At 37.1% G+C, this 15,435-nt stretch overlaps 1 protein-coding gene across 4 annotated transcripts in view; it reads left to right on the forward strand.

The window, feature by feature from the left end:
* The window catches only part of IGF2BP3 (insulin like growth factor 2 mRNA binding protein 3), a 121,924-nt gene that overhangs the window by 70,258 nt on the left and 36,231 nt on the right, over positions 1-15,435 (forward strand). For all 4 annotated transcript variants that reach the window (XM_031455046.2, XM_031455047.2, XM_064487505.1 and 1 more), the window contains exons 4-5: positions 12,272-12,323; positions 12,417-12,480. In XM_031455046.2, the coding sequence (XP_031310906.1) occupies positions 12,272-12,323; positions 12,417-12,480 (116 nt within the window). The remainder of the gene's footprint in view (positions 1-12,271; positions 12,324-12,416; positions 12,481-15,435) is intronic.

A 15,435-nucleotide genomic window follows, 5' to 3' on the forward strand; every position in this document is an offset into this window, starting at 1 on the left:
TGAAGAACTGAGAGAATATTTGGTGGTTAATTACTGTGTGTGTACATAGAGCTGCCATTGACATGGTTCTCTGCTGCCATGTTGAATTTCCAGAGCCTGTAATTGTGTGCTAAGGCCTAGTCAAGAGACAGCAATGAGGTGAGGAGTCTTAATTCCAACACAGGCAGATGAATGGACTGTTATAGTAAAGATAAGTCCCAGGGTTAAGTACAAAGTACTTACTGTGGAGGATGGGGATTATATTAGTTTCATAAAGCTGCCATAATGAATTCCCACAAACTGGGAGGATTAAAACAACACAAATGGATTCTCTCACAGTTCTGGAGCCTAGCAGTCTGAAATCAAGGGTGCCGGCAGGCCTCTCTCCTAGTTCCTGGTGGTTGCCAGCAGTCGTGAGTATTACTTGACTTGTAGTTGCGTCACTCCAGAATCTACCTAGATGGACACGTGGTGTTCCACCTGTGTGTCTCTGTGTCCAATTTTTGCTCTTACAAGGATGCCAGTCATTGGATTAGAGCCCATTCATGGGTACTGGTGGACATGAATTTTTAAAGGACCTTATTCAACCCAGTACAGGAGGTTAACCCAGACTGGGAGTGATCAGGGATTGCATTCCAGAGGGTAATAGGACCAAAAATGTGTTTTATTTGAAAGATGGTTACTGTGGAATTAGTTGGGATTGGATGAGAGATGAGGTTGGCGAGGGAGGCATGATAATAGTTTTGAACCATATTAAATTGCATGGATTTTCCCCCCTAAGAGCCACGGGGAACCTCAAGGGTTTTAAATTAAAAATTCAAATAGAATAATGGATTTTTGTTGTAATGTAATGGCTGAACGTTTTGAAATAGCTTTCTATATTTGAGGAAATTACCCAGTTATGAATCTTCTAACACATCTTAGAAATTGGTACTCAGATTTTTGGCGCCCTCTGCTACTAGGATGTGGAGAGCTGCCCATGGTTTTGCTTCTGAAATATGCCTGTATAAGACTTTGATTCACTGAGCAATAATAGAGATGTAGAGTTGCCAAGCGGATAACAAGTATGTGGAAGTATGTTTTGAAGTGACCAAGTAGAAGCCATAGAGCATAGTTTCCAAACCAAGTTTGTGCTGGGAGTGGTGAGTTGTAGACAGGACTCAGGAATCCTTGCAGCTGGAGAAGGAAGCAGGAGGAGGAGTCTGAAGATCAGAAAATTGAGGCACTCCCCCCAACTCCAATATCTTTTAAAAATCCTTGGTGAACTTGGCGAGTAAACAGAGCCTCTGAGAGTTGAACTTGCTGTTTTATAGACTTGATTTCCCTGCTCGCTTTGGCAGCACGTATACTATAGACTTGATTTCCTAAAGTTTGAGGTTAACTAAATTGTCTTCTTCTAAGTATAACTTTTCCTTGACTATTCTTGGACATTTGCTGCCTATTAAAGCCTTTAAAATTACTTGAGCATGCCCACTTCTAGTCCCAATTTATCAGTAACAGGTGATATCCAAGTTCGACTGAAATCTTTTCTAAACCTCATGAACACAAGATCATGTTACAATCAGAGGGGTCGGATCTGGGTGAAAAGCTTGTGCAACAGAATTTTGAATCAAAAGCAATACTTAAGAGCTTAGTTAGCAGTTTTTTTAGAATTGCAAATATTGAGGCTCCAAGTGATGCCTCAATTTTGAACACAGTCTACCAGAGACTGAGATCAATGGGTGAGTGTGGCAAAACTGTGGTCAACCCTCCTCCGCTACCCGACCAGTATGTTTCAGAATGGGGAAATTCCAAGGACATTTATATAGACTCCTTTTGTCACTAGCTTGACAGTATTGTGATGACTTGCCCACCTCACTGTTCAAAAGGAGCTAAACATGAAATACATGTCTTTCACGGGAAACAAGCAATGGACCGAAGCGATTCCATTTGACTTCTGTCACCAGTCCACTCTCTTCTAGCAGTCTGACCTTGGCTTAGCGATGTTCAGGTCTGCTGCAGTGTGGGTTGACGTCATAAGCATCTTTCCTTTCTCTGCCCAGTTCCCAAATAATTCATGCTTTTGGCTTTGCCCTTTGTTCAGTTGTTTCTCCAGTACTCTATCCAAGGAAAGCCTTAAGGATAGGAGAGGAGAACACTATTTTCTTGGCATTGCTTTTTTTGAAAACAATTTGAAGGCCAATATAATCCAAGTTAATGATGATCTCATTTTTGCTTGATTATAAAATTACATGTTTATTGTAGAAAATTTGGAAAGTGACAAGGAAAGGAGAAAAAAAATCTCTTTCTCCTGATGGCTGTATTGTTGTATGACTCTTGGTTCAATCCAGTGTGATAGGCATTTTTCTACATGGTTGAGCCATGTTGTCTGTATAAGTTTATATCCTGTTATGTCTTAAACATTCTCTTTTTCGGAAAATTGAGCTATAGTTGATATACCATAAAATTCATATTTTTATTTTTTATCCTTTTTAAATTGAGGTATAGTTGATTTACAGCATTGTGTTAGTTTCTGGCATACAGTAAAGTGATTCAGTTATACATGTATGTATTCTTTTTCGGATTCTTTTCCATTATGGTTTATTACAGGATATTGAATACAGTTCCCTGTGCTATATAGTAAATCCTTGTTTATCTATTTTATATATAATAGTGTTTATCTGTTAATCCCATACTCCCAATTTATCCCTCCCCAACTTCCCCTTCGGTAACCATAAGTTTGGTTTCTAAGTCTGTGAGATTGTTTGTTTTGTAAATAAGTTCATTTGCACTATTCTAGGTTCCACATATAAGTGTTAGCATAAATATTTGTCTTTCTCTGGCTGACTTCACTTAGTATGGTAATCTCTAGGTCCATCCATGTTGCTGCGAATGGCATTGTTTAATTCTTTTTAATGGATGAGTAGTATTCCATTGTATATATACTACCATTTCTTTATCTATTCATCTGTTGATTGGCATTTGGGTTGTTTTCATGTCCTGGCTATTGTAAATAGTGCCACTGTGAATACTGGGGTGCGTGTGCCTTTTCAAATTAGAGTTTCCTCCAGATATATGCCCAGGAGTGGGATTGCTGGATCATATGGCAAATTTAGTTTTAGTTTTCTGAGGAACTTCCATACTGTTTTTTATAGTGGCTGTACCAGTTTACATTCTCACCAACAGTGTAGAAGTGTACCCTTTTCTCCACACCCTCTCCAGCATTTATTTGTAGACTTTTTAGTGATGGCCATTCTGACTAGTGTGAGGTGATACGTCATTGTAGTTTTGATTTGCATTTCTCTAATAATTAGCAATGTTGAGCCTTTTTTCATATACCTCTTGGCCATCTGTATGTCTTCACTGGAGAAATGTGTATGTAGGTTTTTCTGCCCATTTTTTTATTGGGTTGGTTTTTTCGTTTTGTTTTGTTTTTGTTACTAAGTTGTATGACTGTTTGTGTATTTTGGAAATTAAGCCATTGTCGGTTGTATTTGGAAATAATTTCTCCCAGTTCAGTCTTTTCATTTTGTTTATGGTTTCTTTTGCTGTGCAAAAGCTTTCAAGTTTAATTAGGCCCCACTTGCTTATTTTTGCTTTTATTTCTATTGCCTTGGGAGACTGACCTAAGAAAACATCTCTATGATTTATGTCAGAGAATGTTTGCATATGTAATCTTCTAAGAGCTTCATGGTGTCATGTCTTATATTTAAGTCTTAAGCCATTCTGAGTTTATTTTTGTGTGTAGTGTGAGGGAGTATTCCAACTTCATTGATTTATATGTGGCTGTCCAGCTTTCCCAGCACCACTAGCTGAAGAGACTATCTTTTCTCCGCTGTATATTCTTGGCCTCCTTTGTCAAAGATTAATTGATCATAAGTGTGTGGGTTTATTTCTGGGCTCTCTATTTTGTTCCATTGATCCATGTTTTTGTGCCAATATCATGCTGTTTTGATTACTATAGCTTTGTAGTATTGTCTGAAGTATGGAAGAGTTATGTCTCCAGCTCTGTTCTTTTTCCTCAGGATTACTTTGCCAATTCTGGGTCTTTTGTGGTTCCATATAAATTTAGGATTATTTGTTCTAGTTCTGTGAAAAATGTCATGAGTAATTAAAGAGTTGTTTTCTTTTCTTTTCTTTTCTTTTCTTTTCTTTTCTTTTCTTTTCTTTTCTTTTCTTTTCTTTCTTTTCTTTCTCTTCTTTCTTTTCTTTCTTTCTTTCTTTCTTTTTTTTTTTTTTGTTGGGGGTAGGTAATTAGGTTTATGTATTTATTTTTACAGGATGTACTGGGGGTTGAACCCAGGACCTCATGCAAGCTAAGCATGCCCTCTGCTACTCTCCTGTCATGGGTATTTTGATAGGGATCACATTATATCTGTAGATTGCTTTGGGTAGTATGGTTATTTTAACTATTACTAATTCTTCCAATCCAAGAGCATGGGATATCTTTCCATTTCTTTGAATCATCTTCAGTTTCCTTTATCAATGTTTTATAGTTCTCAGCATATAAGTATTTCATCTCTTTGGTCAGGCTTATTCCTAAGTATTTTATTTTTTTGATGCAATTTTAAAAGAATTTTTTTTTTTTTTACTTTCCCTTTCTGATAGTTCATTGTTAGTGTAAAGAAATGCCACAGATTTCTGTATGTTAATCTTGTTTCCTGCTACCTTGCTGAATTCATTGATCAGCTCTAGTAGTTCTTGTGTGGCATCTTTAGGGTTTTCTATATACAGTATCATGTTATCTGCATATAGTGACAATTTTACCTCTTCTTTTCCAATTCAGATCCCTTTTATTTCTTTTTCTTGAATGCTGTAGCTAAGGCGTCTAGTACTGTGCTGAAATTCACCTTTTTAAAGTATACAATTCAGTTTTTTTTTTAGTGTATTCACGAGGTTGGGAATTGTCACCACTGTCTAATTCTGGAACATTTTCATTATTCCAAAAAGGCAACCCACAGAATTAATAGTCACTGCCCTTCCTCCCTTCTAGCCTCTTCACAGCTCCTGGGAAACATTACTCTTTGTCTCTATGCATTTGCCTGTCCTGGATATTTCATGTAAATGGAATTAAACAATATGTAGCCTCTTTACCTAAGCATAATCTCAAGGTGCATCCATGTTTATAGTATGTACTTGATTCCTTTTTATGGCTGAACAATATTCCAGTATATGAGTACACCATATACTGTTTATCCATTCATCAGTTACAGATATTTTATTATAAGGCCCATAGAACCCAGCTGAATATCTAGTGCACATCTGAAGGACTAGTTTTTTTTTTTTTTTAACACTATTTACTTTGGAACCAACCCCTTTCGTCTTGAGATGTTTTTTATTTTTAAATAAGCTTTAATAGGGGCAGTGGGTAAGATGCTAGGACCTGGGATGGTCTGCTTCTGCCTTTTAGTGATTGTGAATAATGCTACTGTGAACATAGGTATACAAAATCTACTTGAGACCCTGCTTTCAATTCTTCCAGGTGTATGTGCAGAAGTGGAATTGTTGGATCGTACAGTAATTCTATTTTTTATTTATTTGAGGAACGGCCGTACTGTTTTCTATAGAGGCTGCACTATTTTACATTCCTCTCAGCAATATGTGAGGGTTCTAAGTTTTCCACATCCTTGCCAAGACTTGCTGTAAAGTTACAGCCGTTCTAGTGAGTATGAAGTGGTATCTCATTGTGGTTTTGATTTGCGTTTCCTTATTGTCTAATGATTTTGATCATATTTTTCATGTGACACACATACTTCTAAAAATACCTAGAGAGCCCCCAAACTGATGGTGGTTTCTTTTAGCATTTGGAAGAGGTAACCAGTTTGGAAGTTAGTACCTAGTCAAAAGGGACCCTAACTTTATATTACTTAGAGTGTTTTTACCAGTATTTCTGTTAGTAAAATGTAGAATAAGTTAATGCTGGTTAATATCTCCATTTGGTTGAGGTACATAAAAATACAGTGTTCAGCACTTGGAACATGGGTGGGGAAGCTTCCTGACCCTGGGGGTTGATAAAGTTCTTGGCCTACTAAAGAAAGGTTTTGATCTTCCAGCAAAGTAAGGATTGAACCGCTTTCAGTCTGTACCATTACATTTTATTTTAATTGTAGAGGAAAATGAGGCAATCTGCTTGACCAGGTATGGGTATGAGCTCTGGAATCTGACAGCTGGAGTTTAAGTCGTTTCTCCGTCACTTACTCATCCATCCAAGTTCCAATACTATGTAACTTCCCCATGCTGTCATTTACCCATCTATAAAATGGGATGTTACCTCTCAGGATTGTATGGATTAAATAAGTTAAAATAGATTAAGTATTTGGGGCAGTGCTGCTACTAGAAAGCGTGTAAATGTTATCACCCATAATTTATCACTAAAAAAAGGCCAATGCAGTGGGAAGGTTAGATGACGGGGCTGGTCACACAGGGCCCTGAGGGCACCTGCTAGGGATTAGGAGCCTATCCCCAGTACAGAGGGAAGCTCTTAGAATTTGTAGTAGGATGTGAGTTGATTAGCTCAGCTTTTAAACATCAGTCTAGCCCAGTACTGTCCAACAGAAAAATAGTGCAGGCCACTTACATGATTTAAAACTTTCTAGTAGTCATGTTAAAAACTTAAAAAAAAAAAAGAAGTAGAAAACAGGTAAAAACTAATAATATTTTACTTAACCCAATATGTCTAAAATGTTTCAATTTTAAAAAGCAATCAGTATTTTTTGAATTGAGATTTTATATTTATTGTACTAAGGCTTCAGAATCTAGTGCTTGTTTTACACTTAAGCACATCTCAGATGTGGATTAGCCAAGTTTCCGGCATACACAGCTGTAGGTAGTGTTGCCACAGGTAGCCAGCCAGTGGCTATCACACTGCACAACGCAGATCTAGCTGTTAAGAGAATAAATAAGTGGAAACAAAAATGAGTATGGGAAGACAATTTAGGAACATGTAGTAGTCCAGAGAGAGATGATGGAGGCTTGGTCTGGTGTGGTGGCAAAAGAAAGCGCTGGCTGGCCCAGAGCAATAGGTAGGAGGCAGCAATAGGTAGGTGGACTATTGGGGAGCTTGAGGGAGATGCAGGTGCAGTTATCGAGGCTGAATGCAAGTTTTCTGGCAGACATAATTGTAGATGGTGTTGCCACTTACCGTAAAGGGCAGTAACAGAGAAAAATGGCCTCAGTATTGGCCTTGGGCAGAGATGTCAGATCTCAAGCATTGCTTGAATAAGGTTCCTCCTGGTACTCATCTTCCTCTGTGACTTTGAGATCTGTTTGGGTGGATGCTAACTTGAAATATTCTCTCTCTTAGTTGCTCTGATCATGTGATTTTATGGAATGCTAAATTATAGTCTCCTCCCCTTGTCAGAGGAGCTAACTTGTAAAAGTTGAGGATGGCTAGAAAGCTGTGAGACCTCTGACACTGGAAGGTCCATGTGTTAGTTCCAACTGTAAGGTCCAGCTGGAGGCTGAGATTCCCTCTGGGGTTTATCAGTGATGAAGATGATGTGCAACATGGCTTGTGAGGTTGTCAGTGACCTGGTCTGTGTACGTTGTCCTTCTTGAGTTGAAAGTCTTTCAGAGTTTGGTGTCAGGGAATGGTTTGAATGTTATCCAAGTAATCTTAATGGCAGCAGTTTAGACAAATTGATACTAAGGGAGATATCTTTAAAAATTATTTTGTATTTGAAGTTTGTACCAGTATTTATTAGAAATGCTATTGGGACATGCAGTGTAGGATTGTTCTTTGTGTATTGACGATGATGGGAGGGGTAGGCAATACCAGATCATCGATGACCTCCTACACCGTGTGGAAGTTTGGCATTTTGAAGACACTAAAGAATGGCAACTTTTGGCAGGAGAATAGCCATGGGGTGGTGGGCTGGAGGCAAGGATGTCATTTAGACACATGGTTCAGATAATTCAGAGGTGATGGGACCTGAGCAGTGGGTATAAAGAATAAGTCATCAGCAGTAGATAAATCTGCACAGCCTGAATTACTCCATGCCCATAGAGGGTCAGCTGAAATATAGCTAGTTTTGTTGGGAGTTGAGGTGGGGCTTCTGTGGGAGAGGAAGTCTGACCATGTGTAAGGTACAAAGATAGTTTTTCAGTTCTTTATTTGGCATTCCTTGTGTGAATAAACTAGGCTACTTGATTGAAGAGGGGCGAGAAGAAACCGTTATCTTAATTATGATGGTTTCATGAGTGTATATGTAATGGCAAAACTGATCAAATTTTTTGCAGTTCACTGTGCTTCAGTGATACTGTAAGATTTTAAAAAATGAGGCCATTATCGAATAATACTGATCTTAGTTATTTTTAACAGTTTTATTGAGATAAAATTCACGTGGCATATAATTCACTCGTTAAAGAGTACAGTTCAGTGGCTTTTTAGAATGTTAACAGATAGGTACAACCATCATCACAGTCAACTGAAGAACATTTCATCACCTCAGAAAAAAGCTGATAGCTGTCACCCTTCACCCTTCCACTGTCCCCAGCCCTGTGTAAGCACTAGTTTACTCTGTCTCTGTAGCGTTCCCTACAATGGACATGTCATATGTGATACGGGGCCTTTTGTGACTGAGTTCTTTCGCTTAAGTTTTCAAGGTTTATCCATGCAGCATGTGTCAGTATTCCATTCCTTTTTGCAGTCAAATGGTTCTCCATTGTATGGCTGTACCACAGTTTGTTTATACATGCATCAGTCGATGGACATTTTGATTGTTTCCACTTTATTATGAATGATCTTACTTACTCTATCTTAAGGAAAGTGATGGTCTTTGCATTTATCATGTGATCCTTTCTTTGCTATTTCTACTTTTGGATGAACGTTTAAAAAAAGAAAACATTGAGGGGGAGGGAGGGAGAGCTCAGTGGTAGAGCACATACTTAGAATGCACAAGGTCCTGGGTTCAATCCCCGGCACCTCCTCTAAAAATAATAATAATTACAAAAAACTTTTTTTAAGTTGAACATTTGAGCTTTTTAAGTCCTAAATATATAAAAGGATGAATTCCAGCAAGACATTTCCTCTGAGGCTTTAATTTGCCTAGATATCTTCTTTCTCCTCCAGGTGAAATTTGAACTTTCCAAGCCTAGAGAAATGTTTCCTTTCTTGCTTGAGTAAAATAAATTCAGTTAGGAATAAAAATTTGGGTTTGTTAAGAAATTTGTGAAAATGTTGGAAAAGCGTAGTGGAAGTATTTTTGTTTTTTCTTTAACTTTTAAACAAAACTTCTTAAAAGAAACCCTTGTGGCTGAGATAGATGGGAGATGTAGAAAATACAAGATGTTCTAGTAAGTGAGAGGAGACAAGAAGCTAGGGGTAGGCGGTTTATGTGACAGATAAAAACATTTATCCTGTCTTCCTGGTTAATGCAGGATGAGTCAAAACGTCAGAACTTATCAAGCATAAGTTGTACGTACGTACTCTGAGAGTGCGGTGCGTTGGAGCGGCGTGGTACAGTTTAGTAGTTCTGCCTGACAGCACAGTCAGACAAACGCCTACTTAATAGAGTGAAGGAAATCTGGTTACTATAGCATTGCTCAATCATTTGGGGGTTGGAGACCCTTTTGGGATTTGGGCTATTGACAGTTCTTCTATCTGACTGGGCTATTGACAGTTCTTCTCCCATCTCTCAATTGTGATTACCCGCATAAAGCTTCAGAGATATGACATCAAAAACCCATTGAAATCCATTTATGATGTCTAGGTAAAAATCGTTATGTTATTAATTTGTTCTCAACTGGGTACCAAGATTGATACTTGACTTATTTTTTTTTAGGGAGTATAGGGTTTTTGTTTTGTTTTGTTTTGTTTTTAGAGTCAGATTTATTGAAGTATAATTTTCATACAATAAAATACATCATTTTTAGCATATAGGATTGTAGTTGGTAATTTTTTGAGATTTTACACATGGGATAGTTGACAGCCAGCAGCATTTATTATTTAGGAATAGAATGTGTAACTCTTACAAGCAACTTTTGTTTTGAACATAAATTTAACTTTATATGATACATGCAGTAAAAAATTTGATGTATATTTCCTCAATTTAAGTTAAAAAATTTTACTTGTATCATTTATGTCTGTGTATATATATGTATCATAGACATATAAATATGTGTATATTTGTGTGTTATATATATAAATACATATATAATTTATATGTCACTTTGCCATTGGGCCTTTTGGAGAACATTAGTTTCATTAGCATTTTTGCAGGTTTAGTCAGCATTGTTTACAAGTCATAGTATTTAATTTTTGTAGTGTTTATAGTAGTAAAAGTTAACGTGGTATAAGCTAAACTACGTGGAGACTAATGTATTTAGTGAACAAATTGCTTTTAGGAAGAATTACAAATGATGTTTATTTAATTAACATATTAAATTGGCAATCACCCCCTACTTCCTACCTTCCTCCTCCTATGTCTCCACACTCCTCTGTGCCCCCTGCCCTTCAAGATATCCAAGTGTCTATAAAGCTCTACTATTAGAGTGGCTTTCATTTGAAAACTAAATTTTAAATGGTAGATGTACCTTTCCTGCTGCTCTAATTATTTAAGATTGAATGAATTAAATACCTTGTTAGAAGTCTATAAATTTACATGTAAAACTTTTTTTGTATTAAATTTTTCTTTTAGTTTTAAAAATATAGGTAGATTGCTGCTTAAAAAAATTTAAGGCATTACACATTGCATAGTATCTATTTGGATGGCATTGTGAAAGATTTCCTATTTTTTGGCCTTTATAAAATATAATATGATCAACATTACATGCACGGCAAATTTACATCTAAAACAGGTGAGCGCTGTTATGAAGAGTGCCGTTCCTAATAAGCTATACTAGCATTTCCTCCTGAGAAGTAGTCACTTAGCTTATGAAATTTTTGAATGTCTTTTTTTGTACCTATATATTTTAGGTGCTGGGGTTAGTATAGTGAGTAAAAAATTCCTGTTCACGTGGAGCGTGCATTCTAATGGCTGAGACAGAAAAGTGAAATTTTATGTAGCCAGTTAAGTGTTCTGAATTAAAAATAAAAAATTAAGCTTTATGATTTAACAGTAGCTATAATTTGAGGTAAAGATCAGTGGGCTTTTACTGGTAGGCCCCACCCAAAGGAAATTCACCATGTCAGAACTTAACGATGAAAATACTAACCATTCCATTTACAAATAGGTGTTAACCTTATTTAAAATAGAAAAAAGTTAAAAGTTCATCTCCAGACAAACCTTGCTATAGATATCAACCTGGACTCAACAGACCAAGTAAAAACCTGAAAGGTCCCACTAAGATTAAGCAATTTCTTCTAAAGGAATGTTTAACTTTAGTAGGAAATTACCATAGAAATTTATTTAGAAAAAAAGAAAAAGAAAAAAAAAGAAATTTATTTAGTGTGTTTCTTAATGGTTTATTGTGTTCTGGGGGCCAGAAAACATTCTCAAGGGACTGTCCTTCAAATTTTGCAATAAAGTTGATGAGTAAGTGTTTTCCTATAAATTAATAGAAGCTCATTTTGTTTTACTTTTCAAGAAAAACTTGTTACAGTTCTTGAAAATGAAGGGTAGTTGAATTTGGTTTATACTGACATAGACAACTGAAGTTGATACTCTAATAAAATTTACTGACAATTTTAATAGCCTCTCATTAGAATAACATGTATCTGAAATAATGCAGCTAAGGGAAGATAGTTTCAAATTGTACATTTTCCAACTCACTGTAGACTAGAAATGTTCACTTTTTGTCTTTTCTTAGAAATGTTCTTTTTATATTTTTTACTGTCCAAGTATTGATAAACCACTTAGGTTAGTCTTTAGTCAAGACTCTGGGTAGAATATCTTTCTTATGATTTATTTTGCTGTCCTGCCTTGAGAGTAGTCTGTTCTGATATATCATTTGTAGCTGGACAAGGAAGTTCTTTGAAAAGGAACATTTTAAAGATAAAACTTAACGAGCCCTTGTCTCGTGATTTGCTAGGAAAGGAGGAAGTAAGTCGATGTGTTGATGTGTGCATGAGAACTATATGCTGCTTTGTCATGCAGCCTCAGGAGCCAGCAGCGGTAGCTCTGAACACTTCAGCTGAGCCCCTTTACTTCTTGGTTAAATGAGCTTGAAGTTAGAAGACTCAAGATAGGCAGGAGAGAAGGACCTACCAGATGCTCTCCGTGGGGCCCTTCACTCACTTCTGTAGTCCCAAACCCCAGTTAATTTTTTGTGGCTCATTTCCATCACAATACTTTGTGATTTTAAAGCATATTTCTGTCCTTGCTAATAACATGGGAAACTGAAAATTTATAATTTTCTCTCCCCCTCCTGATAGGTGCTGGATAGTTTACTAGTCCAGTATGGAGTGGTGGAAAGCTGTGAGCAAGGTACATGTCTTCTCAATTGCTTTCAAATTTGTAAAAGGAAGAAGGTAGAAAGAAAACTAATCTTTTTTTCTCTTCATTTTTCTCTTCCTCTAGTGAACACTGACTCGGAAACTGCAGTCGTAAATGTAACCTATTCCAGCAAGGACCAAGCTAGACAGTAAGCAGTTTGAAACCTTTTATCTCTATGCAGTAACTAGGTTAAATATAGTACTTACATTTTGGGCTGGTGGGTAGCAGACATAAACTTTATTTTGCAAAGTCTGACCTTGCAGTTCTTTTTAAGTTTGAATGTCTAATAAGAAACTGCATTGGTTTAAGTTTTATTACATTTTCAGTGTATCTTTAATACCAATAATAGAGTGATAAAGTATGAAGCTGAATTATTATCATATTGGCAAAAAGCTTGGGGCCTGGGTATCACTGCCAAATCACATAAAGACTTGTTTTTTTCCTTCTTATTGGTATGATACATATATTGCTGCTGTTTTATCCAAAGCTGGTAAGTTGATCATGTGTTAAATTAACGGCAGTCTTAAATGTTAAGTTTTCTTGTTCAACGATGTTTTAATGATTACCATTGTCATTTGAGTGTGCAGACATTGGATTACTGTAATTTGGTAGAAAAAATATATTTCAATGCAACAAACAGGCAAAATTTCATAGATCAAAAAAATCTCCTCTAGGAAAAGGTAATTCTGTAGGCTTGGGGGCGATCTAATGAACAGCCACTAGAAAGGGGAAATGAGGGTCCCACAAATGCTGCTTTTGATAGATCAGTGGCATAGTGCCCAGCAGCACAGTGCCGAGTGTCAGCAGACCGTGGAAGTCTTAACCACCTCCAGCTAAAGTGCAGGCAGGAACAGACTGTCCTCTGTGTAGGGAAGATGAAAGGAAAAGACCATGCTCGCTGACCCTGAGCCCTAAAGGGGAAAGGCAAAACCAGCAGCAAGAGTGGGAATACAGTGAGGTTACCAAAGGCAGTACCCACACATGGAGGGACTAGGAAAAGAAAGATAGGGCTGGGAAGGAGATGGAAATTCGCATAACACAGGTGGAACTTTACTTTTTAAGTTGGTAATATTCACATGCTTATGAATTTTAAAGGTCTGAAGATGCATGTAGTGCAAATCTTTGTCCTAGTATTGTTCCCCAATTACCTTGTTCCCTTCCTCGGAGATAACCATATGAAGACTAATATATGTGTGGATTCTTTCTCCTTTTTACACAAACGAGACCATAACATTTGAGTATTTTTATACATATAAATATATCTCTTCAAGTTGGATATAACTTAATTCTATGGATATGAGTTGACTTAGTCCCAGATTGGATATTTTGGTCTGTTGCAGTTACGAGCAATGACATAGTGAATCCCTTTCTGCAGTCATTTTCTATGTGTGTGAGTATAGCTGTAGGGTAAATTCCTAGAAGTAGATTTGCTGAATCAAAATTTATGTGCATTTAAAAAACTTTGTTGGATATTGATGAATTACCCTTCATAGATCTTGAACTAGTTTAAATTCCCACCAGCACTGTGTGAGTCCATTTCTCCTTACTGCTCCCTAACACTGGGCTTTATCAGACTGCCCATCAAGTAGGTGATAAGTAGCATCTGTCTAATTATGTTCATTTCACTTTGCGTGATCGAGACTTCAGATTTACTTTTAATGTTTTAATATAAGATTCAATGTATTTTAAACTACTCTGTTTTTCATTCTGTTTGTATCCTTCATTCATTTTAAAAATGTTAACAGTTTATCTGAGGACATTATAGAAGCTGTGGTATGATTTGCCAGATAAACGTATTTCTTACAAACTTTATTGTTCAGACAATATCATATAAGGAAATTTCATGTTTTATACCCCAAGTAGGTTGGGGGCAAAAGTGAGCAGTGGGAATGCAGAGGCTCCATTCATTTACATGTTTCAGTCTTTACAAAGACCTTTAATAGATACTTGGTAGAGTTAACTCTCTGTTAGATGGAAGATACGGGATAGCATGATAAACCCAAGGATATCTGGAGATTGTCAAGTGGCCTGTTCTAATTGCCTGATTTGGTAATTGATGTGAGGCTAGCTAGGTAAGAGGGAAAATGACGAAGTTAATGTTCTGTAGTCGTGTGGGAGAACGCGTGTTGGAGACACACCTACACAACTTTGAAGAGACTTAAAGTGAACTTTAATAGGGACAGGTTGACATTTAGCACCCCCTGCCCACTTAAAAAAAATCCCCAAAGCATTAAAAGTACAAGGGGCAGGCAGGGTAGGCTGCTGGTCAAGGCAGAATTAACTGCTGAAAATAATCCTAACATGACAGCAAGCTGAGTGTGGAGACACTTCAGTACTTCCTGGTGGTCATTGGAGATTGACAGGGTCCTGTTTATCACAAGGAGGGAGGAAAGACTGTTGGGAATTTGTAGCTTTGGTAATTGCATAATCTAAACAAATAAATTGGGTGTTTCAGTGAGGGAAATAGTCATCACATCCTTTGTTCTAAGAGTCAGTTTATTTACATTTATTGAGTAACAGCTATTGACCAAAAGTTACCAGTGAATAAAGGTACAGCCTCTGTGCTCAAGGATGTACCTCCCAGTGGTGAAGGAGTATTGGGAGAGGGAATACTTGATTTAATGCCTGCCCAAGTTGAGTTTCCTTGTAAGAAATTGGGTTTTCTCCCCCTCAGAAATCCAAAGATCAAAGAGAATTAGAAAACAAATGGGTATTCAGAGAAAGTTAATAGATTTAAAGAATGGACAAATCAGTTCTGTGTATAATACTGTGAAAATTGCATCTAAAAGGATGCAGAGTATATTATTCTTTGAGGAGAATCAATTTTATTTAAGAGGCATTGGACCATGGAGTCAGGCAGCTCTGACTGTAATCTTGACCTCTCTGAGCTTCAGTTTTCTCAGCTACAGAATGAGAGTTGACAAGAACTAACATGTATGCCCATATTTATAGACAATGGTCTTATCAACTGGCCTGGCACCTGGTAAATAATAACTCTTATTCAACCCATTGGTTCTGAGCTGCCTGTAGTGCAGCTGGAAGTGGCTTGAGCTGGGGAGGCTGGTCCGTCCAGAACTTGCTCCACTGAACCCTGCAAGCTTGC

Source organism: Camelus dromedarius, chromosome 7 (assembly GCF_036321535.1).
Source record: "Camelus dromedarius isolate mCamDro1 chromosome 7, mCamDro1.pat, whole genome shotgun sequence".
Classification (NCBI taxonomy): Eukaryota; Metazoa; Chordata; class Mammalia; order Artiodactyla; family Camelidae; genus Camelus; species Camelus dromedarius.